The sequence below is a fragment of the Chinchilla lanigera genome, unplaced genomic scaffold, assembly GCF_000276665.1.
Source record: "Chinchilla lanigera isolate Chin_1 unplaced genomic scaffold, ChiLan1.0 scaffold00034, whole genome shotgun sequence".
In the NCBI taxonomy this organism is placed as follows: Eukaryota; Metazoa; Chordata; class Mammalia; order Rodentia; family Chinchillidae; genus Chinchilla; species Chinchilla lanigera.
Window position 1 is genome coordinate 5,598,022 of NW_004955435.1, and position 23,692 is coordinate 5,621,713.

A 23,692-nucleotide genomic window follows, 5' to 3' on the forward strand; every position below is an offset into this window, starting at 1 on the left:
ATTTTCTTCAAGAAAAACTAGATTCTCCTTTACTTCCTACTGTATAAGAATGGCAGCCGGGTGTAGCGGCACATACCTGTAATCCCAGCACTCAGGAGGCTGAGGCAGGAGGATCATTGTGAGTTCCAAATCAGTGTGGGCTACAAAGTAAGTGTAAGGCCAGCTTAAACTGCATAGCGAGACCCTATCTCAAAAAAAAAAAAAAAAAAAAAAAAAAAAAATGGTAGATACTGATTGAAGCAAAGAATTCTAAAATAGGATTTGGAATTAGAAAAAACTTCATTGCTGGGTTTAGCTAAAAGTTGACTGTTAAGTTTTCTTGTGATAGTTACCTTCTGTGTGATTTAATAGTTATGCCCTGTGTGGTGGCACATGTCTGTAATCCCAGCACTTGGGAGTTTGAAGCAGGAGGATTGCCACAAGTATGATAATGATATTGTAGTTTACAGAAGAATGTTAGGTGATTCATGCTAATGATTCAGTGGCAAAGTATCAGGATGTCCAGTTTACAAATATTTTAGCAAAAATAAAAAGATTATAGATAAATATGTATGTAGAAAGATCAAACAAATATGGCAAAATATGAATAGTTGGTGAATACAGATGAAGAGTATTTTTGTCCTATTCTTTTGACTTGAGAATTTTTCAAAATAACTGTTGAGAAATAAAAAGGGTGGCCCCTTGTTGCAGCCAGGATAAAGCCCGAACTTTCTCTCATGGTCTCCTTAACTTCCCATATGTTTGTGCTGCTTTTTGTGGCCATGTACTAATAGTTCTGACTTGTCAGACTGTTTGCTTTCTGTGTGGACAAACCCTCGCTTCACATAGTGTGCAGTTCGGTTGTGCTGCTGTCTCTCAAGCTCGCTCTCTGGCTCACTTCCTCTCTGTCCTGTTCCCACCCCCAGCCCCCCTCTCCTCGGCATCAAGTTTTCAGACATGGACAACAGAACATAAGTACAGTCTAGCTAGACTCAGGATATTAGCATGGAGTAATCTCTTTTGTCTAACAAAGGGACATGTATGATGAAGTTTCTTGAGGAGTAAATTAATGACATAATCCTCTGTGTCATTAGGATTTATGCAAATCCTGATCCTAATCTTCTGTGCAATCAAGACTTGCATATATGACTTGCATACACAACAGTTTGCTGGTATTGTAAGTATTCCAGAATTCTGGCAACTAGGTTTCTTTCTTAACAGACACTATTCTGTATCACTCTTGACTTTCATAATGAAGCACACAAGAGCTTCCTCCTATGTCCGAATCCTGCTCGTACCTCTTCCACCTCTTCCACGTTGTAGGGGTAAGAAGGCAAGCAGACAAACAACTATTTATTACCATTTCCAGATCGTTTTTCTCTTCCTTACTCTGGTTGTAGTATGTCCTTCTAGCCTGGTAATTTGAGTTTCTGTTGACCTCTGGAATACTCCAGCCGGTGGTGGCAACTTGTTGTTTTTCATTTAAGACAAAAGATGTTATATGTATCGGTTGTTTTTTTCTAAACTAAAACCTCAAGATTGAGGTTTAATAGCAGTGTTAGCACTTTGCAATAAATTAGTGAGTTTTGGGCTGCAGTTTGGACGCTCCTCTCTGAGAGGTTTGTCGTCACTGCCCCGATACGTTGGCAGAGTGGCCATTTTCTGCCTGAAGAGCAGTGCAGTTTCTAGGCTGAGAAATGTGCAAGCAGCTGCCTCTGCTGAGGAACTGCTGCAGTTATAGCTGAAGTGGAGGAACGTTCTTCTATAACCTTAGAAATCTTGGCTTTTACTGTGGTTGAAGTTACAAGTTTATTCAGCTGCTTCTTTGGTTTTGGAAACTGCATTTAGGTTTTAAATACTGAAGCCTTGAAAAATATTTTAAACCTTTTTAGCAGCCAAAGTCATGGCAATTTTGTTTATTTCATTCCTTTCAGAAACCAAAGATTACCTTTGAGGCTTACAAAAAGGATATTTCAACACATTTTCCCTCAGAGGAGGAGGCAAGGGGAGCACCCCACTAATGACTTTGAGCTTATATTTAATGATTTTATAATTATTTTATGATTTTTTTTTAGCTCCCACATATTCAAAATTGAAGTTTTTTAAAATTTATTTTTCTTTTCTGCTTATACCCTAGTAATACATTTTCTTATGGTATAAATATATGTCAGCACTTTTATAGCATTTTCATTTGATTTCATGAAACAGAAATATAAATTTTTCAATTCTATCTTATAAATTTCATTAATCAGAAATAAAATGCAAATTGCTGTATTGTTGAAAAAAATCACACCAATGCCTGAGATATATTTATTGTAGAAAGATTTAAAATATAGGGGCTGGGGATTTAGCTCAGCGGCAAAAAGCGCCTGCCTGGCAAGTGCAAGGTCGTGAGTTTGGTTCCCGGTACCGGAGAAAAACCAAAAAAAAAAAAAAATATTGATGGTTCTAACAATCCAAACAAGGATTGATTTTAATAATGTTATACATTTTGTTTATTACATTAATAATCTTCCTTTTTTTCCTTTTCTTTTGAGAGAGGGTCTTACATGGTTCAGGCCAGCCTGAAATTGCTATGTAGCCCATGCTAACCTCGAACTCGAAATCCTCCTGTTGCAGCCCCCCTAGTGCTGGGATTACAGGAGTGCCCCAACACACCTAGCTTGGTATCTTTCTTATAGCTGATCTTAAATCATAATTTAAGTAATAGCTTTTGGTTAAATAACATGTGAAAAGAGGGCTGGGAATGTGGCTCAGTGGTAGAGCCATTTGCCTAGCATGCACAAGGCCTCAGGTTCTATCCCTGGTACTTGGGCCGGGAGATACAGATAGAGATGATTATACAATCTCTGAACTAGGCATGCTGGTGTATACCTATAATCCCAGCTACTTGGGAAACTGACAATAGGATTTCAAGTTCCAGGCCAGTCTGAGCAATTTAGAAACACCCTGTTTCAAAAATACTATTTTTTAAGAGGCAGGGACTAAGCATCTCTCTGGGTTTAATCTCTAGAACTGAAAAAAGTCTGAAAAGACCACCATTAAGAATTTGAGAATTATATATTTTGAGAATTATAACTTTCTCCTTTGTTTATAAAACTATAGCTTGGTGACTATTTTAGAACTGAACATTAGGTGCTACCCTTTTTAACCTTACCTTCCAGAGTTACCAGTTAGTCTTTAACTGCTAAAGAGGTCTGCTTGCTGTGCGTGAATGTAGAGTAATACAGATGAGTTGCTGGAAGTCACCTCACTGCTTAGGACCTTGGGGAGTATAAATGAAGTGATAATCCGGTTTTTAAACTCTAAGATGTTTTTGTTGGTACACTATACCCCACGCACAAAAATTTTTAAATGAATAATCAGTTAGGAATTGTAAAGTTTGTCTTCTGTGTTTAATATATGCACAGGAAAAAGAAAGCGGGTGTAATATAGGCTACTGGATTAAGGAAGGCAATTTATTACCATGTTATATTTTTTGTTTTAAACTGGCCAATATTTGTAAATTTTTAATAACACATTTCACAATTATAACTATAATCCTAAATTTTGTTAGAAATAATGTTGTTTGAAGGAACAGATTTGAAGAAAAATCGAGTATGTTAGAAGAAAAACCTAGAATATGCTTGAGGTTCATTCTCCTCAGTGCCACAAAGCACCAAAGGTAGTCAAGCCCAGCGTCCACCGCTCACTCCCCCGGGGCCTTCTGCCTTCGCCTCTGCTAGCTTTTCTGCTCCGCTGCCTGTCTCCTCCCTCATGCTGCTGAGTCCCAAGCCGCCAGCTTCCTGCGTCAGCTTTCTGTGCTCCCTTCCCTGGTCTCGAAATGGAAGTTAACAGTGATACCGAGGAAGGAACCCGAAGCCACTTCACAGATCCAAGTGTTTCCTCCAGACACCCCCAGCTCTGTCACTCTCCTGTGTTCCTAATCCGAGTCTGTCCCGCAGCCTTGTTCCGTCTGCGGGAGGGAAGGGCAGAGAGTAGGAAGTATCTGCCCTTTCCCATGTGGACTGCTAAGTTTTCCACCCTTTTCACTTGCTCCCCTGTTGTAAAGGCCTTTAATCTTTGGTAAGTACTGATGGTGCTTGTGGGCTCTCCAGACTTTTCCTTATGCATCTTTCCCTTAACTTTCTTCATGTGTGTACTTGAAGTCCACCAGAAAGCAGCCACATCAAGAGGTTAAACAGCCGCAGGATATAAGGCCATTTGTTGTTTCCAAATGAATGCAAAGGGTTGTTTCGTCATGGGTTGCTTGACAGTAGTAGAAGTGATAGTAGTAGCAGCAGTAACAACAGCCAGCATTTATTAAGGGCGCAGCAGGTGGCAGGCGCTGTGAAAGGCACGTAAGGCATTCATTGGGCCTTGCAAGACAGTGGACACAAAATGATACGCAAACCCATGTTCTCGTTCATCGCTTAGAGTTCAGCCGTGTCCACCCAGCCACTGTGCTAACAGTGAAACGTTTTTACATGTCAGCCAGGTTTTCAGGGGTTCATTTGAAAGGAATAAAGATCAATGTGTATTTAGGCATTTAAAGTAGAGAAGATGAGTAAGACAGTAACTTTCTGTAGTCATATCTCTTAACTTTTTCACTTCTCGTTTGTTTTCCTTTCCACAACAATGAGTATTTGTTGAGGATATCCTAGGACTATGGCACCAGTTTAGCATTTATTTTTCTTTAGGAGTGTAGAAGTGTTCAAAGAAACGAGTTTTCCCATTCTGAGGCCAACCTTTCAGCCGGCCCCTGATTCCTGGTGTCATTCCAGTGCTAGAATATCTGATGGGACCAAGCCCTGTTTCCATCTGGTAGCGTATCTGTCACATCTTTGTGGTGTGAATAAATTACAGAAGCCTAGTCTGCATTCAGGGAGTGGTGATTTACCATAGGGTTCTTTGGAAATTATACTTTTCTCTCTACTTTGAAGAAGATTGAGAGCAGAAAATGAAAAGCTGGGGAACTCGAAGCCGTCCCCATTGGGACAGATGGATGAAGCAAAATGACTTTTTTTTTGTTAGATTAGTGAAAAGCTGTAGCCCCTCAAGGGATGGATATCAGCTTGAGTAATTAACTCCCGATTATGCAAAGATAATTTATCTAGCCTCTTTGTTTTTCTTCTTTCTTTTTTATTGCCTTGGGCTACTTCATTTCTTATTACTGTCTTTACTGTGTTAATGCTAGGCGAAAGCAGAGTGACAGAGACCGCAGTTCCCAGCTTCATCTGCCCATGCTGCTCTCATTAAACATTTTGCTAAAAGAGAAAAGATACTAGGGCAGTTTATTTGGGCAAACGTTGTTTCACGTAAGGTTGTATATACGAGAACTTGCAGAACAGCTTTGGATGACTGTAACAGTTGTGTGAGGCAAGCAGTGTTGGCATTTATAGTACTTTTACAAGAAGAAAAGCTGAGGTTTGGTCTGTTTCTTAGCTAATGATGATATAGATACTTAGCCCTGTCTTTTTTCTGCCACAAACCCCTTACACAAAAGAAGGTACTAGCAGACATTTTCTACTTTGAACAGTAATTTTGGTTTACCACAGAAGGGTTTGTTTTGTTTTGTTTTGTTAATGAGACAAAACTGCTGAAGCCCGTTTTCTATGCTGAGAAGCGTCTTGGGTCTGTCTAGCTTGTATCCATGAAGACGGATCCTGATTCCTCTCAGGCGATGATTTAACTTTGAAAATCATTTTTTATTAAAGAAGGGAAATTAGTAAATTTCACTGAATTCAGTCAGTATTGATCACTTATTGCATGCTGGGCACTGCTTGAGGTTCTGGGAGTTGGGAGTGAAGAAAGAAAACAAAACCCCTCTCTTTGTAGAGATTACGGTATTTTATATTGGGGAAACAACAGTAAATAATGTATGCCTGAGTTGCTTTTGTGATGTAAGGTGATAAGTGCTTTTGCTAAGGCGAGCAAGGTAAGACTGGGAGTGCTTGAGGCCTTTACCCCCTCTTGTACTAAACTTTATCTTTTTTCTGTCACATATATATTGTCCCCTGACATACTGCATTTTCTTACATACTCATCTTGCCTCCTCCCACCCAGGTCCCCAGTGGACTAGGAAGCGTATGAGGGCGAGGATATTTTTTATGTTTTGTTCGCTTTTATATGCCCATGTGACAGGACGCAGTAAATATTTGTTGGACTAGTGAAGCGAGTGTGTTGTATATAAGGCAGTCAGGGTAGGCCTTGCCGTCACCTGAGGAGGACGAAAGTGGAGAGCATGTGTGATGGGAGCATCTTGAGGAGCACAGTTCCAGCAGAGGGCCAGTGTAGCCGAGGAAGCGTGGGACCGTGGGACCGGGGAGGTAATCAGGAGGTAGGTCACGTGGGTCTCGGAGGCCCTTAGGACGAGGAGCCTGAGCCGATGCAGCGGTGGACTGATCAGAGTGATGTCGCTGTAGTTGCTGTGGGAGGAGATGGATGGAAAGCAGAGGCAGACGGGAAGACCTGGTAAGAGGTGTGACAAAGTCTGGGCAAGAACTGATAGGGCCAGGTGTAGCCCCGAGGATGACGTAGGTGGTCAGATTGCGGGTTCGCGCTGTATTGGAGATAAGGCGGCAGAGGGTGTGAGTGGACTGGACGCTGGGTGTGAGAGAAGGGCGGGGCTGCACCGAGGGGGGACTGACCTATAAAAGACTGCGGGAGCAGCGGGTGTGAGGGGCGGGAGCAGCTCTGGTTGGCCATGCTGTGCTGCTAGACAGGTCCCCTGCGTAGAACCGTCACATGGATGTCCGTGCCAGCGCAGAAATACAGATTGCAGAAGTGTGAACGTACAGCTAGTAGCTAAAGTCTGGGTCCAAGATGAGATACCTAGCGATGAAGTACGGGCAAAGTAGTGCTCGGGACTGGGGCTGTGAGTATTCGGCTTAGTGTTCAGAGACAGAGGACCGGCAGAGCGTACTAGGAGCAATGAACAAGTGAGAGAAGGGCGCCGGTGAACACCCGCTGCAGGAGGGAGGAGCGTGGCCGGGGTCCCCGCCTGTGTTACTGCTGCTGGGTTGTAACAGCCCTGGGCCTGCGAGCGGGCTCCTTGACAGACAGTTGGGGAGGTGGACGGAGGGACATGTTGGTTGAAATGGCTTAGGAGGAGGGAAAAGGAATTGCAGCCAGCCAAGAAGGTAATTGTTTTGAGGATTTTCGCTGTCCAGAGGAGCAGGCACGGCTCTGTACCAGGAGGGGATGCAGGGTTCAGGGAAGGGCTTCTTAAGAATGAAGTTTATCGGCACGTTTCAGGTACACATAACGGTCACATTCATCATAGGGAATCTGACCTGTGCGTAATATGATGTGGTTCGTTTTTAAGGGAAGGGTTTTTTGAGGTATGAGAAACTATAATGTGCGTCTGTATTAACAGAAGCGATCCAGTGAAGGATATGGATAAACAGGGAAGGTAGGGAACGACACAGAGAGCAGTGCTCTTGAGGAGCAACTCCGTACCCCACACTGAAGAAAGGCGATGCGGTGCGCAGTGCTTAGCCAGTGGGCGGCTACCCTCCCTGCGTGTGCGTGTTGGGCATTTATGAGGGGCAGTGAGACTGAGCTGACGTGATTCTCGTGGTAACAGCACGCTAGATGGGGAACTCCATTCTTCGGGTACCGCTTGCGCGGGACTTGTGACCGTAGCATGGCTTTGTTTTCTTTGGTCGCTTTTGTTTTCGGTGGTGGTGGTGGTTTGTAGCTTACAGTTGTATTTGTTCCTGAGATATTTTTTTGCTGATTTATGATAAAATGAATTCTTTCTCAGAGATGCAGAGAAAAGTAATTCTTTCCACTTCCAAGATGTTTTTCTACTACTTTTCTGAAATGTGTACATCATTATTCTCCGAGGTCCCACTGCAGAGTTCATGGCCTTGGTCCTTCATGGGTTTTTCCTTAGAAGCTAATGGTTCACAGAAACCCCTGGAATTTCATGGAAACCCCCGCAATTCCATGGAAATATTCTCTGCAGTTGCTTTTTGGCGCGAGGTGTGCAAGTAGCCAGTCTGAGCGCGTTATTCGGTTCTCCGTGCTGCGAATGGGCTGTTGTTGCGCTGTAACCCATCTCCAGAGGTGCGCCAGCCTTCCGGCCTCTGACAGGGCGCCGTACCGCGTGCAGCGATCTCCAGTGTTCTCGGCTTGGTTTTTCTTAGTGCCCTAAGATGCCACCAAAACACCTTGCACCTTCTAAGGCTCTATGAATACAGTATTTTATTAAATTAAATTACGTAACTGTGGGAGACATGTCATATTTGGAGTTTAAACTATAAAAACAGGCATTTTCCTGACCGTATCTGAAATTTGCAGTTTTCACAATTCACAGGTTCTCTAGAAATGTAACCCCGTGAATTTTGGGGGTCCACAGTACTCTATTCCTATCTTGATTTTGTAATTTTTTTTTAACTTTGCAGGCCGGGGTGAGACAGCTCTATGTACAGATTGACTCTGCCGCCATGTAGTGAATAAAATTGCTCTTTCCGGACCAAATTCTTCTGGTACTGTACAGTCCAAAACATTGTACCCGGCTCTTTACAATGGAGAAATCGCCAGAATTCTTAGCACCAAGTGACCAGGTAGTCCTCTGTGGGGAGTTCACAGCCGAGGGATCACAACTAAGAGGTTATCTCCTGGACTTCCGGTCTTGTCTTTTGTGCTCTTCCCCCCAAGCCGTTCTTCATTCTGATCTCTGAGGTTTGTGGTTTTGTTCGAGGGTGTTGGCTTGTCCTTTTATGGGGGAGGGAGGGAGGGAGGGAGGTTTCACCCAAATTCCCCATCCCCTCATCGCCGCCAGTGAGGGACTGAGGCTGCGGCCCAACCATCTGGAAAGTCTCCGCTGAAGCTGCTGGAAATCACTGCTTTCACTCCCACAAAACCAGTGTTCTTCAAAAAAGAAGTGGAAATCTGTTTTATATATAATGTCACGGTTGCTGACGTTCTTCAGTATAATCATATGTTTGTACAATTGTTTGTACCTCGCAAACTTATGAACCAAACCATATTGGGTTTTCAAAGTGCCTTTGTATCAGGAAATGTATTTGCCAGCATAGAACTGTACCATCACAGGTCATGTATTTTTTTTTTAATGGCTATTCTGTAATCGTACAAAATAAGACTCTTGCTAGTAGACAGATTGTCCTTTTATGTACTTCAGCATATGTTTAGATATATAAAAGTTTTTTATTGTTTTATCTCATCAAAGAAGGTGTTATCTTGCTTTTTAAAGCAGTCAGTAATCACATTAAACTACTTTGTGAACTGGTTTTTCAAAATTTTACAAATGCATTTATTAGTGAGAAAATTGTTTTGACCTAAATTGCTAAATTCCAGATTTCTATACAAGCTGTGTCTGTGGTTAATCTTTCTACTGCTTTCCTTGCCATCTGTATACGTTTTATTAATGACCACAAGAGGCATAGTAGGCTGCAGGCAGAAATGGTACGGCAGCGTTATTTTGTGTTTTCATTCTTCAGATGCCAAGTCATGCAATATGTTTTCCTGTTTAAGCTTTGAATACCAACCATTGCTTTCAAAATCCTGTGGCAGCATTTGGTTGAGTTTGAACTCCTAAAGATCTGGAACAGATTTGGTGAGGTAGAATCTTGTAACACAGATATCTTAGAAGTAAATGAATAGTCTAGGTTCTTAGGTATTTGAAAAATGAAATTACAATATGAGATCTCAAGTGCTTGAAAACTCTACTGAAGTATTCCCAGTGTTTTATGAAAGGGATATTGATTTAGATACATACTTACCATTATGTTTCATTTTACCATAACATAGACCCGTTTCAAGTTTAAACAATTGAAATCGTTGAGGAAAAGGCCTTTCAGGTTGAAAATGACTAGTTCTAGTATAGATCAATAAAAAGTACTTTTTCAGTAAGGTGGCAGAATTCACTGTTGATTTTTGCCTGGATTTTAAAATACATTTCCATCACTTCTCTTACAATTTATGAACTCTTCTATCAGTATTGGCAAAATGACACCACTTTCTTCATGTTTTTCTAAGCTACTGTGAACTGCCATGAAATGTCCATAGTCTCCTTTTTTAAAATAAGGAGATAACTTTAAAACTATGTTTCGTCACTGCCTGGCCATTCTAAAACTAAGAATCTTGCAGGGAATTGTGTTTCATTGGAATAAATGTTGAGGTCTTTTAGGAGGGAGAGCACAGAAGCACATGACCCGATATGTAACTTTGGCTTTCTCATTACAAGCAGTCATTTGGAAGTTTGAACCACTACCAAGTCTGGTAGAACTTTGGGTTATTCCATGGGTTTTGGCATATTATAGAAAATGACAGGTTAGATGAAGGCAGAGATACTGGATGTGTGCCTTCACAAACTCATTATGTGTAACTATATTGATATTTCACATATGGAGATAATTGTTATGTTTTCTAAAACTTACTAGTGCGTCTTACAGACCCAATTCTGCCTTTTAGTGAGCGCTCCATTCCTTGCCAAAGTATGCTGTCACTTCTTTTTTTTTTTTTTTTTTTTTTTTGGTTTTTCTCCGGTACCGGGAACCGAACTCACGACCTTGCGCTTGCCAGGCAGGCGCTTTGCCGCTGAGCTAAATCCCCAGCCCCCTGCTGTCACTTCTTTTAGCTCCCCACTTCCTGCACTAATCCATGATTTTTCTCCTTGACATAGCATAGTGTTCGGTATGACGCTAATTTTGCACTTTTTACCGGGAGATCACCAGACCATATTATTTAACAGGTTGGCATTAGTATTTACACTTTACAGTTCACCTGTGTGTACAACAGAAACAAAAATCACCAAGGAAGAACAGCTTCTCCCTGGGAGTACTTTGTCTCGTTGTTCCCGGCACAGATGTATCACTAAAACAGGTATTTCACTGAGAAACACCACCCGACAGTGGCTCTAAGCAAATTGAGAAGTTAGTGTTCCTAACCTAATGCTACCTCTTACAGAACGAAATCTGTATCTGGGGGTAAATTTGCCAGTATTTTAGATACCCTTGGGGAAAAATTGTATTGTTCCGGGAAAGTTTACTGTAAACGTTCCCAAACAGAAATATACTACTAGTTTTCAAAGTCCATTCTACTACTCACGATGAAGGGCTGAACGTCTGTGCAGCTTGCTCGCTTCGCTAACTCGCGAGCGTCTGTGTGAAGGGCAGTACCAAGCTCACGTGCAGGTCAGTGCTCCTCGTGCCGTCGTCGGTGCCCTTCGTATGCAGCAGACGCACAGGAGAGTGGGACAGATGTCACCGCTTCGGCGATCTTTAAAGCCAGCTCACACACCTGTCAGATGGTAACTCAGAATGCTGCTCGGATGAGTTCTCTGCTGTGGGATAAGTTTTTACAAAACACATCATGGTGAGATTAAAAGGATTACACGGCTTAATACAGAGGTCTTCGCAGGGACCATGCTAGGAAGTAGACCGCTTCTGTCAGTTTACAGACGAGAAAAAGCAAGCCCTGAAAAGCGGTTGCTTACGCGGAGTCACAGAGCTCATCAGCCCACGGTAAAGCCAAGGCGAAGTTCAGACCTCCTGACTCCACGTCAGTACTGTAGTTCTTTAGTGTGCTCTTCCCAGTGTAACGTTCGCCCGTCTGCACATGTGGGTTAAATATTGTTTGTGAATAAAGGACGTGTGACCTCCAGTTTTGGTACATGAAGGCACTTTATAAATGGGATTTTGTCTCATTTTTCATAACTAATTATATAGTCTAGATTATTTCCTTTTTCTTTCGTATGTTTTCAAATTTTAAAAAACTTTTTTACTCTTGCGAAGCCAGTTCCTGACCTAAAAGATAATGACATTTGATTTGTACAGTCCATACTTTAACGCATGGGTGAGTTTTTCTGTTAACCGCTCATGCCTCCTAAGGACTGCTTCGTTTCCTTAATTTTTTAGTCTGCAAGGTGAGACTTTTTAGAAACGAGGTTAATTCACAGGACCTATCATTTCAGTCTTGCCACTTTGCTTTTTTTAAAAAAAATCAGTGTAAAGCTTTCTTATTCTTCAGATTCTCAAGCCTGTGCAAAAATAGGCATTAAATACTCCATAGAACAACCTTTTAATTCAGTAGGGTGAAGTTTGAAGTTTTACCAGAATTCCACATGCTAAAGCACTATTTCCAGCTCTTCAGACTTCTTTCCTTCTGTTTACAATAAATCACCAATTTTGAAAAATTATTTTCCAGTTCATAAGGACCTTGGGAAAGGGGAGAAATTACTTTATCCTTTGTAAAACACTCATTAAAAGTTTTATCAGTGGCAGAGTGTTCCAAGATGTGATTTCCTTCAGAAGGCTTGATGTTTCAGACCTCTACCATATAATCAAGTCAGATTCAAAGACAGTGAGAACTTCTATCAAGTATGTGTTGGCTGAAAAATACAGTTCTATTTAATAGCTAAACAGATGGAACCTTTTTCATGAGTGCATCTTCGGTTTCTGACTACCCACTTCCCGACTTGAAATTATACACATAGCAGATAAAGGGAACAACCTGTATTAGGCCCATGGCCTGGCCTCTCTCACGTTACATTTAATCCTCACTTGTATTAACAAAGAATTGTAATTTTGCGTGATTTCATGATTGACAGTATTTCTGAATCTATTTTCTAATTCTCATAACACTTCACAGGAGGGGGAATTCTTCCTCCCTTGTGAGGTCAGTAAGCTGGGCCAGGAGAACGTGAACGGCAAGCCCGAGGGAGAGCCAGCCAGAGGGAGAACACCCACCGAAACCCAGCACCTTGTCTGATGTTTACGTCCTTCAGCTAACTCGGGGAACGTTCCCCAAGTAAGCACAGGGCCTGGGTTCAATCCCAACAAAGAAGAAAATGTTTTCAAGAAGTTCTAATAGTTCTAAGCAGGCTCCGCTACAGAACGGTGAAGAGTTGGCCGAAGTTGGTACAGGGTCCATAGTTACAGCCTAGTTAGACGCACTCTTTTCTGTGCACTTTTAGGCTTATTTCCTACCTTTGCCATTGATCTAAAACTGCAGAGTGAAAAGACTAATCAGAACCCCTTGTGCACTTTTAAAACCGTTTTGGAGACGTAGACAGTTTCGCTGGCATGCTAGTAGGTTGCCTACGGGACTGGGTCACGCGATGGTGTCCATGGCGGCCTGGAGAAGTGAGCACCCGTCTCGGAGAACTGACCTTGACACTGCCAGGGAGCTGTCCTCCAAGAAGTATGGGTAATTTCGCCGTGCAGGAGAAAGATTAGGATTTATATCTACTTTTTCAAAACAAATATTTCATAAATTAAAATCTACGTTACACTTTCCTAACAGCTTTGAAAATTTAGTATTTGTCATTTTGATCTTGATGTAAAAGGGAGAATGTCTTTGTCTTGCACACTCCTTTATCCCCAACCTTAGCGTGAATTCACCATGACGTGCTCACTGGTTTATTAGAGATTATTGTAGATAGTAGTAGATGGAAAAGTTAGGGAGAAGTAACACCAGTAATTGACTTATTTCAGAAATCACCTCAGCATTTCTTTGGCATTTTTGCACAAGCAGGTGAATTTATATTCACTTTGCCTATATTTTTTTCAAGTAGCCTTTGTGAGCTGCTCGTTACACAAACAGTGTGAGCGTGCAGATGTGATCTGTTTTGCATATTGTTGGGCAGGAATTTGGCCGAATTGGGTGTGTGCAACATGGGTAACTTGAATTTTTGTATTTTGTTTAGCCAAATCAGGAATTACATCGTCTTCTTAGTTTTTCCAGAAAAGGGTCATATTCATAGTACTTTAAGTACCGATGTAGTCTGCTATGTTTACTCCTAGATATATTATCATCCAAAACGCTCTAAGGGGTATTTCTTGAAGGTGCTTTTGTAACACTATATTTATTAAGTGATTTCAATATTACTGAAATACCTTTCACCTTTTTTGTCTTGTTCGTCCTTGTTTCTTCCACTTTATACTGGTAAAAAAAGGGTTACGAATTTTAGCATTTGAGTTTTGTGTATGGTCACATATTGTGTGTCACCCTCAATGAAAAGTCTGCTTTGGCCGGGCATGGTGGCGCATGCCTGTAATCCCAGCAGTTGGGAGGCTGATGCAGGACTGTTTTGAGTTCGAGGCCAGTCTGTGCTACAAAGTGGGTTCCAGACAAGCCGGAACTGCATAGTGAGACCCTGTCTCAAAAAGATTAAAAAAAAAAAATTCTGCTTTGAAGTAGACACACATTCTTTTAAAGTCTGTCCAGTGATTTCAGTGCTTCTTCAAACAGCAACAACTTAAGTGATACTTTTCCCACCTGAGTTTTCCCTAGCTTTCTCTCGTTTGATAAACAGAATGGGTGTTTCATAGTTGAAATATTCTGAATGGAAAAATGCCAGACCCATCCCTTATTATGTACATTCTAAACAGCCCTACAACACTTTACCTCCCTGCCTTTAATGGTTTTTAAACATTTGGTCAAGTTTGGGTTTGATTCCTTTGGTGAGTATTACGACATCAAAACATTTCTAAGAACATTTGTACAAGACAATGGGAACGTCACCCTGGAGACTAGTCATGTGGTTCGAATAGGCTCATGTAGCCACTTACGATTTGCCCAAAGTGTAATACAACAAATCTGTAATGTGTGTTTCACTTTTTCTACTTGCACACATTCACATGTATTTTAATTTCAGGTGTATTTTAAAAGAATCATGAGCAACTGTATAAAAATTCTTTTCAATAAAATTTCTCTCTAAAAATACCTGTCTCGATTGTTTATCAGCTTGATAAGTGGAAGAGCGTACTTTCATTGGGACAGACTAGACAGGAACAAGAACAGGCCAGGTAGGAACTGCTGCAGTGATGCCGAGGAATGGAAGCCACAGGACGGTTCTGAGGGACAGGAGACAGCGCGGCTCGCGGGAGAGGAGCCGTTGGGGGTTGGCGGCGTCTGCAACAACAGGCGCTCTGCGGCTCTTACTCGGCACTTCACCTCGTAACCACGCCCCCACGGGCTTCCAGGTATTTCTGTCAGAGCCATATTGTTCTTCTCTTACCTCTTCGCTGGACGTGATCTTGTCTTGCAGTATGAAATGAGGACTAAAGCACTGGGCTTGAGCCTCCATGCCCCTCCAGACCTTTGCTTCTAAGCAGAAACAAGTCCTTTTTAAAATAACTCCTTCACACGATCCCAGGCCCACTCACACCACCTTCTCAAGGATATTCTTATCAAAGCAGCCTCTTGACTATCAGTCACACTGGAAGGCTTTTACCCAAGCGAGGCATGGTTGTGCACAGCTATAATCCCAGCACTCAGGAGGCTGAGGCTGGAGGATCACAAGTGTGAAACCAACCTGGGCTGCACAAGACCCTGTCTCAAAAAATTGGGGGAGGGCGACTTCATCCGCAGCATGTCTGCGATTGGACTCCTCGTGTGTTCCATGTGCTTCACCTTCTAGCTATCTCCACAGCTCCTAATAGTCTGGCTTCATGCTTCGTTTGTCCAAATGTATGAAGTGCCTCAGTGACTTCCTTGCCTCACTCATGGCAGAACTGCAAACAACAGCTGGGCATGGTGGTGCACCTGGGAGGCTGAGGCAGGAGGGTCACTGTGAGTTCAAGGCAAGCTTGACGATACAGCAAGATCCTGTCTCAAAAAACAAACAGAACTACAAGCAGCACATTCAACATAAAAAGATTTATCTTTCCACTCAGCTGTCTTCTAATAACCAATTTCTGTCCGCATTCTTTACAAAATTCTCAGAAATCTAAACGTCTTTGCTACCTCCACTTGCAGAATCCTCTCCTGTTCCAGAACCCTGCTGATGGCGGCAAGCAGAACCACATCTGGGAGCTGCCTGCTTCCCACCTGCTCCGCATCCAGCTTTGTCATTCCACTGCAGGTCCCCATCACCCCCCACACAAAAACAGTTCTGGCCTTGGCAGGGAGTGAAAGGAATTTCTGCTGAATGTGACGTTTTGCGCAGTGGCTTGCCCCGGCTTCCTCTGCCTTGTGTAGGCCCTGCTGTGTGCTGCACTCTGACTTGTTCGGTCTCCAGCCCCTGCCAGGGACTCCCTGCCTTTCCTGTGTTTTCTGGAATTAGCTTCTGGCCCAGTCATTCCACAGTGGCCCGCAGACCCCTCTCAGAGCAGCTGCTCTGTTTACACGCAGATTTTAGGAAAGTTGTTTACAATAGTGCACCGGCAACTCAGCCTGACAAAGTGAGCTTCCCCGTGTCCACTTTCAGTCATGCAGCCCAGGATCTGGAGGGCGTCCTTAATGCTTATCAAGTGCAACTTCTCTGAAAACCTCCGGCAACTCAATGCCTTTCACTGCCTGCTATTCAGTTCCCTCGATAGCTGACTAAGTCTGCATGAGCCTGGCTAGACCAGAGGGACAGCAAAACCGGGAAGCCAACAAATTCGAGATTCACAAGATGTCAGTAGCATGACAGCAACCTAGTTTCTCATTCAGTCTACAGGAAGGGAGGAATAGCGCTGTACTGGGATTCTCGCCCGTGCAGGCACTCTGTCAGCTCGTCTAGCCCCAACTCTGAGCTTAAAAAACCTAACGCCCAGGCTCTGCACGTTACAACATTCCAATGTACGTCTCTACTTTATTTGCTAAATTCCTGTATCTAAGAAGACCACTGATGTGATGACACTTGAGTGCATAGCCTGGCACAGTAGGCAAACGAAATGTATTGAAAAAAATGAACTGTGCTTTCCAGTCAGTTTAAACCCACTTTGAAAAATGGTTCTCTGTGGACTGTTAAAATGAATTATGCTCTATGTAAGCGAGCCAGTGCTAAAGCTAAAGATTAAAAATAAGACCATTAAAACAAACTCCCTAAAATTTCTTCGTAAGTTTTGACATGAGTTTTAAAAGCACAGCATTCTAAAAGCAAATTCAAATTCATATACAAGCACTGATTTGCTTCAAAAGAATTACAACACTTCATTTGGACTTTTGGAAATGTGATAATCACTTCTAAAATTATAAATAAAAGGAGAACCGTGTGTTAAGCATAATTGGTTTCTCACCCTGTGTAGGAAAGCTAGACTGTAATGTTGTTCAGCTAGGGCTTATCTGTCCTATATGCATAATACCACCTCCCCTTGAGCAATATTTATTTATTTTTGAGACACAGTCTCACTATGCAGTTCAGGCTGGCCTTGAGCTCACTTTGTAGCCTAGGCTGGTCTCAAACTTGCAATAATCCTCCTGCCTCAGCCTCCCAAGTGCTGGGATTACAGGCGTGTGACACCACTGGCTTCTAAACATCAACAGACAAGGTTAACACATTTGCAGTTATATTCATTGGAGCAAAGGCTTCCTGTTGGTTGCCAAGACTTCCCCCAGGCAGTCCCTTTGTGGTGGGCAGCAGCTATGGAAACCTACAGAAGCTTCAGCTTTTAAGAAAGGGAACTTTCTGATTGGTAGAATTGTGGCTTCAAAAGGTAGACCACATTACTCATACGGGTCAGAATGTTGGCCAACATGAAGATCTGAAATAGTAAGCAACACAGTACAGTAACTAGAACCCCAAGTTCCTGGCCAAAAGACCAATGGACAAAGGGAATCAGGAAGTAGTGTGGAGACTGGGTGGGGAACAAGCCCAGGAGAACAACCTCAGAATTGTTTATGAACATGAGCACAACCCTCAAATCATTAATGCTCTGATGTAACCATATTTAATACACCAAACACCTCAAGGACCACACGAACCAGCAGAATACTTCCTAAGTTTCAGGCTGAGTGGCATAAATTCAAGATAGATCCAAAGAGACCTAGAGTATAAAAACTAAACTGATCTTGGAAACAGAGCACACAGAAGGCAGACTGGTAATTGCATCCTGGCCCTCACTAGGTTGACTGCCTACTACAGCAAAAAGCCCACTTCTCTGCAGAACTTAAACAAGACTCAATCTGTATACAAAATTCAGAATGTCCAAGTTACAATCCAAAATTTGCTGACAAAGCACTGCAAAAATTTCAATTTGAAGAAGAAAGTCAATCAACAAATGCCCAGGCTTAGGCAAGTGCAAGGTCGTGAGTTCGGTTCCCGGTACAGGATTAAAAAAAAAAAAAACAAACAACAAAAAAAACCAAAACCAAAACAAAACAAATGCCCAGGCTTAGATGATATCAAGGTTGGAATTATGTAATAAAAATCTTATACTCAAGTAATTAAAATAATCTTTACAAATGTTAATAAAGAAGCAAATGGAATACTAGAATAACCAAAATTTTCAACATATTGAATGGACTCAGTAGGAGTCAATGAACTTGAAGAGAGATCAATACAAATTATCCACTCTAAGTAACAGAGAAAACAGATTTCAAAGCAAAACAATAAGCCAGAAACACAAAACACCAAACAAAACAATAATGAACAGGGCCGAGGGACTTGTGGAGACAAGAATAATCTAATATTTCCATTACTGGAGTTCCAAAAAGAAAAAATGTATACTATTCCAAAAAATGAAAGAGTGCTTAGCAACATCCCAAACTGAAGGTCACATAAACCTTCAGATTCAAGAAGCTGAACAAACCCCAAACAGGATAAACTAAAAATCTATATCCGAGTTCTAATCAAAATCTCACCAGCTCTGTTATAGCCATCAACAAGGTCATTCTTACATTTATATGGAAAGCCAAACAACCGGGCAACTAAAACAGTTTGGGAAACAGAAGTTAAAGGAATCATACTGTTTTTAAGATTTATCACAAAGCTAAAATAATCAAGACAATGTGCCATTACAGAGGGAGAGACACACAGATCAACAAAACGGCAAAAAGATCCCGAAAGTAGACCGACACAGTTCAATGAGGCAAGAAGAGTCACTTCATCAAATAGTGCCGGAGCGACTGGATATCCACAGTACATAAAAGAAATGAAACACAAGCTAACCCTCACACTTCATGCAACTAAAACTATTTCAGATGTAAGTGCAAAATGTACAGCTATAAAACTTCTAGATGAAAACACAGTATAATTCAATGGTAAAGCACCTACATAATGTCCTGGGTTCAACCCTTAGCACCACAACAATGCAAAGTAAAACAGTAACATCAAAGAGCTAAACACTACTAAGCAAACAAGTACATGTGACATTCAAGTATTTCTACGTTAACTGCCACACACTGGGACTGCAGGACAGAAGACAAAAAACAGTACTGTTCAACTTTTTCCTGACGAATAATGCAGTTTTCATTTATACTTAAGTTAAACTGCATACATGATAGATTTATCAGGTTTTGCAAAAAATAAAATTTCTAGTTAAGATTTTCTGTTCAAAGAAAAATTTGGTGTGTTCCGTACTACTGTCCTTGTTGGCTTTTAAAACTTGGTCTTGTTTAGTTTTCGTCAGTTTTAACACATCCCCACCAGCCTGAACCACCGGTGGTCCAGGCATGATTGTCCCATTGGGTGGCTTGTACCACTGCTGGTACAACTGGATCTAATTACTTTTATCGGTCTTCTTACTAATGAAATTAATAAAAAGTCACCCAGTGGGACAGTCATGCATGTACCACTGGTTACGCCACCTGGCAATAAGATATAAGAATTACAGTCCTCCCATGAACATGTTAGGTTCGGCTTTTGTATTCTGCCTGGCATTCCCTGAGCTTATTCAATCTATAAATATATTGACAGTTTCCCCAAATTGAGGAAGTATTACCCTTTATTCATATTTTTGTCCTGTTTTCTTTTTGCAAATCCCGTAATTACATGTGTCAAACTGTTCGGCATTGACACATGGCACGCAGCCTTCTTTCCTCTCAGACCTTTTCTCCTTCCTCAGATTGGACAGTTTCTCTGTCATCTGTACTCTGATGCTGTCTGTAATGATTTGATTCTTTCTTACTTTTGTTAAGTTTCCATTTCTAGGCGGAGTACACCTATACTCATTTATTAACATCACTTTCTGTTCGCCTACGAACAAACTCCTAAAGGCTGCTTCAAAATCTTGCTCTACTAATTCTAATATCTAGGTTATATGAGGATCTCTATTACCTACTTTTTTAAGTCATAAAGCCGTATTGTAATACTCTATAGTCTCTGATTACTGCTGACATGTTACAGAAACTGAGCTTTTAAAAACCACACTCCGGGTTGGTAAGCTCTATTCTAAATGGCTAAACTATTAAAGGCTTATTAAGTTATTGGCGAATCACCTTGATTTTGTGATTTCATTTGATATTATGTTAAAGGTTTGGTCCTTAGTTTTAATACAAATCTCTAGCCCTCAGCCCGGCCTTTACTAACACGTTCCTCCTGGTGTTTCAGAGGATGGTTTAAGTTGCTGTGAAGCACTTCCGCTTCTGGAACAGAGGGCCACCCCCGGTCCGCCCCTTCAGCCTTCTAGCTGCGGCTCCCACCAGGGCTCACGCGGTCTTCCTGTGCACGCAGAGGTTAGAACTGGCCACGGGTTGAAGGAGAGACACGCAGGTCTGGCATCTTCTTTCGTACCTGACTTTAAGATCTCTTACTTCAACTTCCAATTTTATCTTCTAAACCCTCGAGCTTGTAAGTCTGCAACTTCCTTGTGAGGTCCAGTTGTCAGCAGAGGAAGTGTGGGAGCTGGAGGGGAACAGCGGTGTCAGCATACTGCTCACCTGCTTCTGCGGACTCTAGTGTCCTCAGATGGTAACTGGTGACCCTCGGTTGGGTCTGAAACGGAAGGGTTATACATACACGCTACACCACAGTACAAAGCCACAAGTTCTGTTGTACAATTCTTTAATGTTTGTTGAAGGCCTTAGAAGACAATAATACAGGACTGAAAAGCTTGTGGTTCTCCGAACTTATGGGCCCAGCAAACTGAAAATGGGTTATTTCAAAATCTTTCATCCCAACGGAAACAAGTCAAAATAATTTCTAGCTCATCGATTATACTAGGAAGTAGGGAAATTTTTTCTTAGCTTTTAATGAATGTACTAAGCAAAGAAGTAAAATTGATTAGGTCATGGAAATACTCAATCTGACTAACAGAACTAGCATGGAACAAAGCTATTTTTATTCTAAACTAACAGAAAATATTATAACTATGATTATAACATATAATGTTCCTTAAAAGTGGTAAAAGTGAAATTAACTCATGTATATATGAATAACTGAATCAAGCGATATGACAAAGTTTGATCAATCTATTGTTACCTTCAACCCAAAATTTAAAAACTTTTTATTTTGTCAGCAAGTTTCCCATTTGTCTGTGTGGATGTGAAGGGTGCTGTTTAAAACCAAACAGCAGCTATACATGGCTGGCGGAACGCTTACGATTAAACATTATATAATCTCCGGAATACAGCAGAATGTGAGTCACATAGGACGTCAGCTGACAAGACAGTCGGTGCAGAAGACTCCTTGTGCAGCCTGTGCTCCTGAGCTTTAAGCGGTGGGGTAAGGTGGAAATGCATTCTTCTCACCTGTTTCCAAGTTCTAATACCAGCTCTGTCAGGAAAATTCACCTTGTAGTTAGGACAGCTGACTTTTTAATGGAAAAATTTATAAAAACAATATATGAATGGTTACCAATCTTTCATTTGCCTTTGGGGCCATTGCTATATTTCTTATCCTTTAAAACTAGGACAAGTGATTCACATTCAAGTGATTCAGATTCTAGTTACCTTTAAGTTATACTCTGTACCAACTACCCTGTATTAACTGATTTCATAAAAAAAGGCTTTTAAATGACGCTGTCTGTGGACATCCACCCACACGTTTTCCCAGCTTGATCTGCTACGTGGGTCCTCCCTGGGAAGTTGTCAGAACAACACAACTGCTGACATCACGGGAAAATGCACTGCCACAGGAAACCACGCATTGTCGCCAAGTCCTTTCTTTTTGGTCACTTGTTATTATTACTTTTAGACAAACCAAAAAGACCTGTTTCATGCGTCACACAAATATGTGTACATCTATAGCCGACTGAAATTATATGCGACCACTGCAAATGTCATGTTCAGAGCCCGTCAGTTCTCCTCCGGTATGGAAAACAGACTTAGCATCTCCATCTCCAGCGGATGCATGCTGCCTCCCGTGATAATCAAGGAGTGCAATGGTCCTCCCAAGTCCACAGTGCACATCTGCCGTAAGGTGCCCGCTGCAATTTTCTGGTCCTCAGCTCCGACCCTGGCTAAACCAACACAGACTGTCTCCTCAGTGATTGCTATTAAAAAAAAAAAAAAAGATATAGCCAGTCAGTCCAGCAAATGCAATATCTGCTCGGCATTCAAAAACATTAGTACAACAAATTTTTATTTTTTGACTAAATTCATATTTACTATTGTTGCTGTAAGAAAAGACATATTTGCATATAATTACATTTACTATCAAATTTTGCAGTATCCCACAGGAGGCAGAAAAATGAGTATGGATGATACTTTTTGTTTTTGACAGTGAAACAATATGCATGAGTTTAAAAAGTGCAGAGCAACTTTTTTCTGAGTGTTAGAACATTTTTATACATAATTTTCCCATTACGTCAGATGCATTAGTAATATATGTAGGTAGACAGACACACAGATACTTACTAGAAAAATCTACATTTTAAAGTAGATTAGATTAAACAATTTTTGACAGAGGAGTGAAATGTTTCTTTTTTTTTTTTAACTTTTTTTATTTTAAAGAAAATAGTACCAAAAAGAAGAACAATAGCAAAATACAGACAACACAAAGCAAGGACATTAAAAATGATACGGGGTTTCAAACCAAATGACAGAGATTAACAGTGGTTGTTATATTACATATTGTTATCTTTAATGAAGTTGCTCAGATTACCAGATGTAAGAATAGAAGACTGATCAAATCATTAAAGGGAATAAGAAAATGGTAATTTAAAAGAACATTAGAGACAATACATAGTGTCACTAGGCAGGACTGTAAGAATTCACCAATGGACACACTGCAAATTCTTGTCATCACTTAAGTTGCTCCGATTACCAGATACAAACAAGAAAAATTGGTCAAAATATTTTTAAAAAAAACCTTTTGAATATTAACTGTTCCCCTGAACAAACCATCGGACACCAACAGTACAGTTATGCCACCGATCCATAATCTATAAAGTGCCTTAGTACTTTCTTTTTCTTCTTTCCCTTATCCAAGTTGTTCCTTCCTTTGAGCAATTTCTTTCCCTTTCTTATTATCTATTGTACATTTTGGGTTTTATTGACTCTTTTGTGTTCTTACACCAAGGAGCAATATGATGTTTATACATGTGGGCCCCATTTATTTCATTTATGACTATGGTCTCTAGTTGCATCCATTTACCTATAAAAGCCTCCAGTTTATCTTTTTTTATAGCTGAGTAATACTGCATTGTATAGAAATACCACAGCTTTTATTATCCATTCCTCAGTTGATGGGTATTTGGGTTGCGTCCAAGATTAGGTATGACAAATTGTGCTGCTATAAACATGGGTGCACATATATTGCTATGGTATGACATTTTTAATTCTTCTGGAAATATACCTATAAGGGGAATAGCTGGGTTAAGTGGAACTTCTTTTTTTTTGTTTTTTTTTCTGATACCGGGAATCGAATTCACGACCTTGAGCTTTGCAGGCAGGTGCTGTGCCACTGAGCTAAATCCCCAGCCCCCTAAGTGGAACTTCTAATCCTAGTTTTGTGAGGAATCTCCGACTGACTTCCATGGTGGCGTCACCAATTGACACTCCCACCAGCAGTGGAGAAGTGTTCCTTTTTCCCCACAGCCTCTCCAGTATTTGTCACTGGTGGATTTCTTAATGACAGCTATTCTTTGTGGGGTGAGGTGAAATCTCAGTGTTG

The 23,692-nt window shown here is 41.3% G+C and overlaps 2 protein-coding genes and 1 long non-coding RNA gene across 3 annotated transcripts in view; 2 read left to right on the forward strand and 1 right to left on the reverse strand.

Annotated features, from left to right (window-relative positions):
• Slc30a7 (solute carrier family 30 (zinc transporter), member 7) overlaps window positions 1–11,592 on the forward strand; it is a gene marked incomplete at its 5' end in the record, with an annotated part of 79,023 nt that extends 67,431 nt beyond the window's left edge. The window contains 1 exon segment of the mRNA XM_005388805.2: window positions 8,370–11,592. Coding sequence (XP_005388862.1) covers window positions 8,370–8,417 — 48 coding nt within the window. The 3' untranslated portion in view covers window positions 8,418–11,592.
• A 3,247-nt stretch (window positions 11,593–14,839) lies between these two features.
• Window positions 14,840–23,692, forward strand: part of LOC102007929 — a 14,281-nt gene continuing 5,428 nt past the window's right edge. The window contains exon 1 of the long non-coding RNA XR_261663.2: window positions 14,840–14,915. This is a non-coding gene — a long non-coding RNA (uncharacterized LOC102007929). The remainder of the gene's footprint in view (window positions 14,916–23,692) is intronic.
• The window catches only part of Dph5 (diphthamide biosynthesis 5), a 40,758-nt gene continuing 37,690 nt past the window's right edge, over window positions 20,625–23,692 (reverse strand). The window contains exon 7 of the mRNA XM_005388806.2: window positions 20,625–22,070. Coding sequence (XP_005388863.1) covers window positions 21,874–22,070 — 197 coding nt within the window. The 3' untranslated portion in view covers window positions 20,625–21,873. The remainder of the gene's footprint in view (window positions 22,071–23,692) is intronic.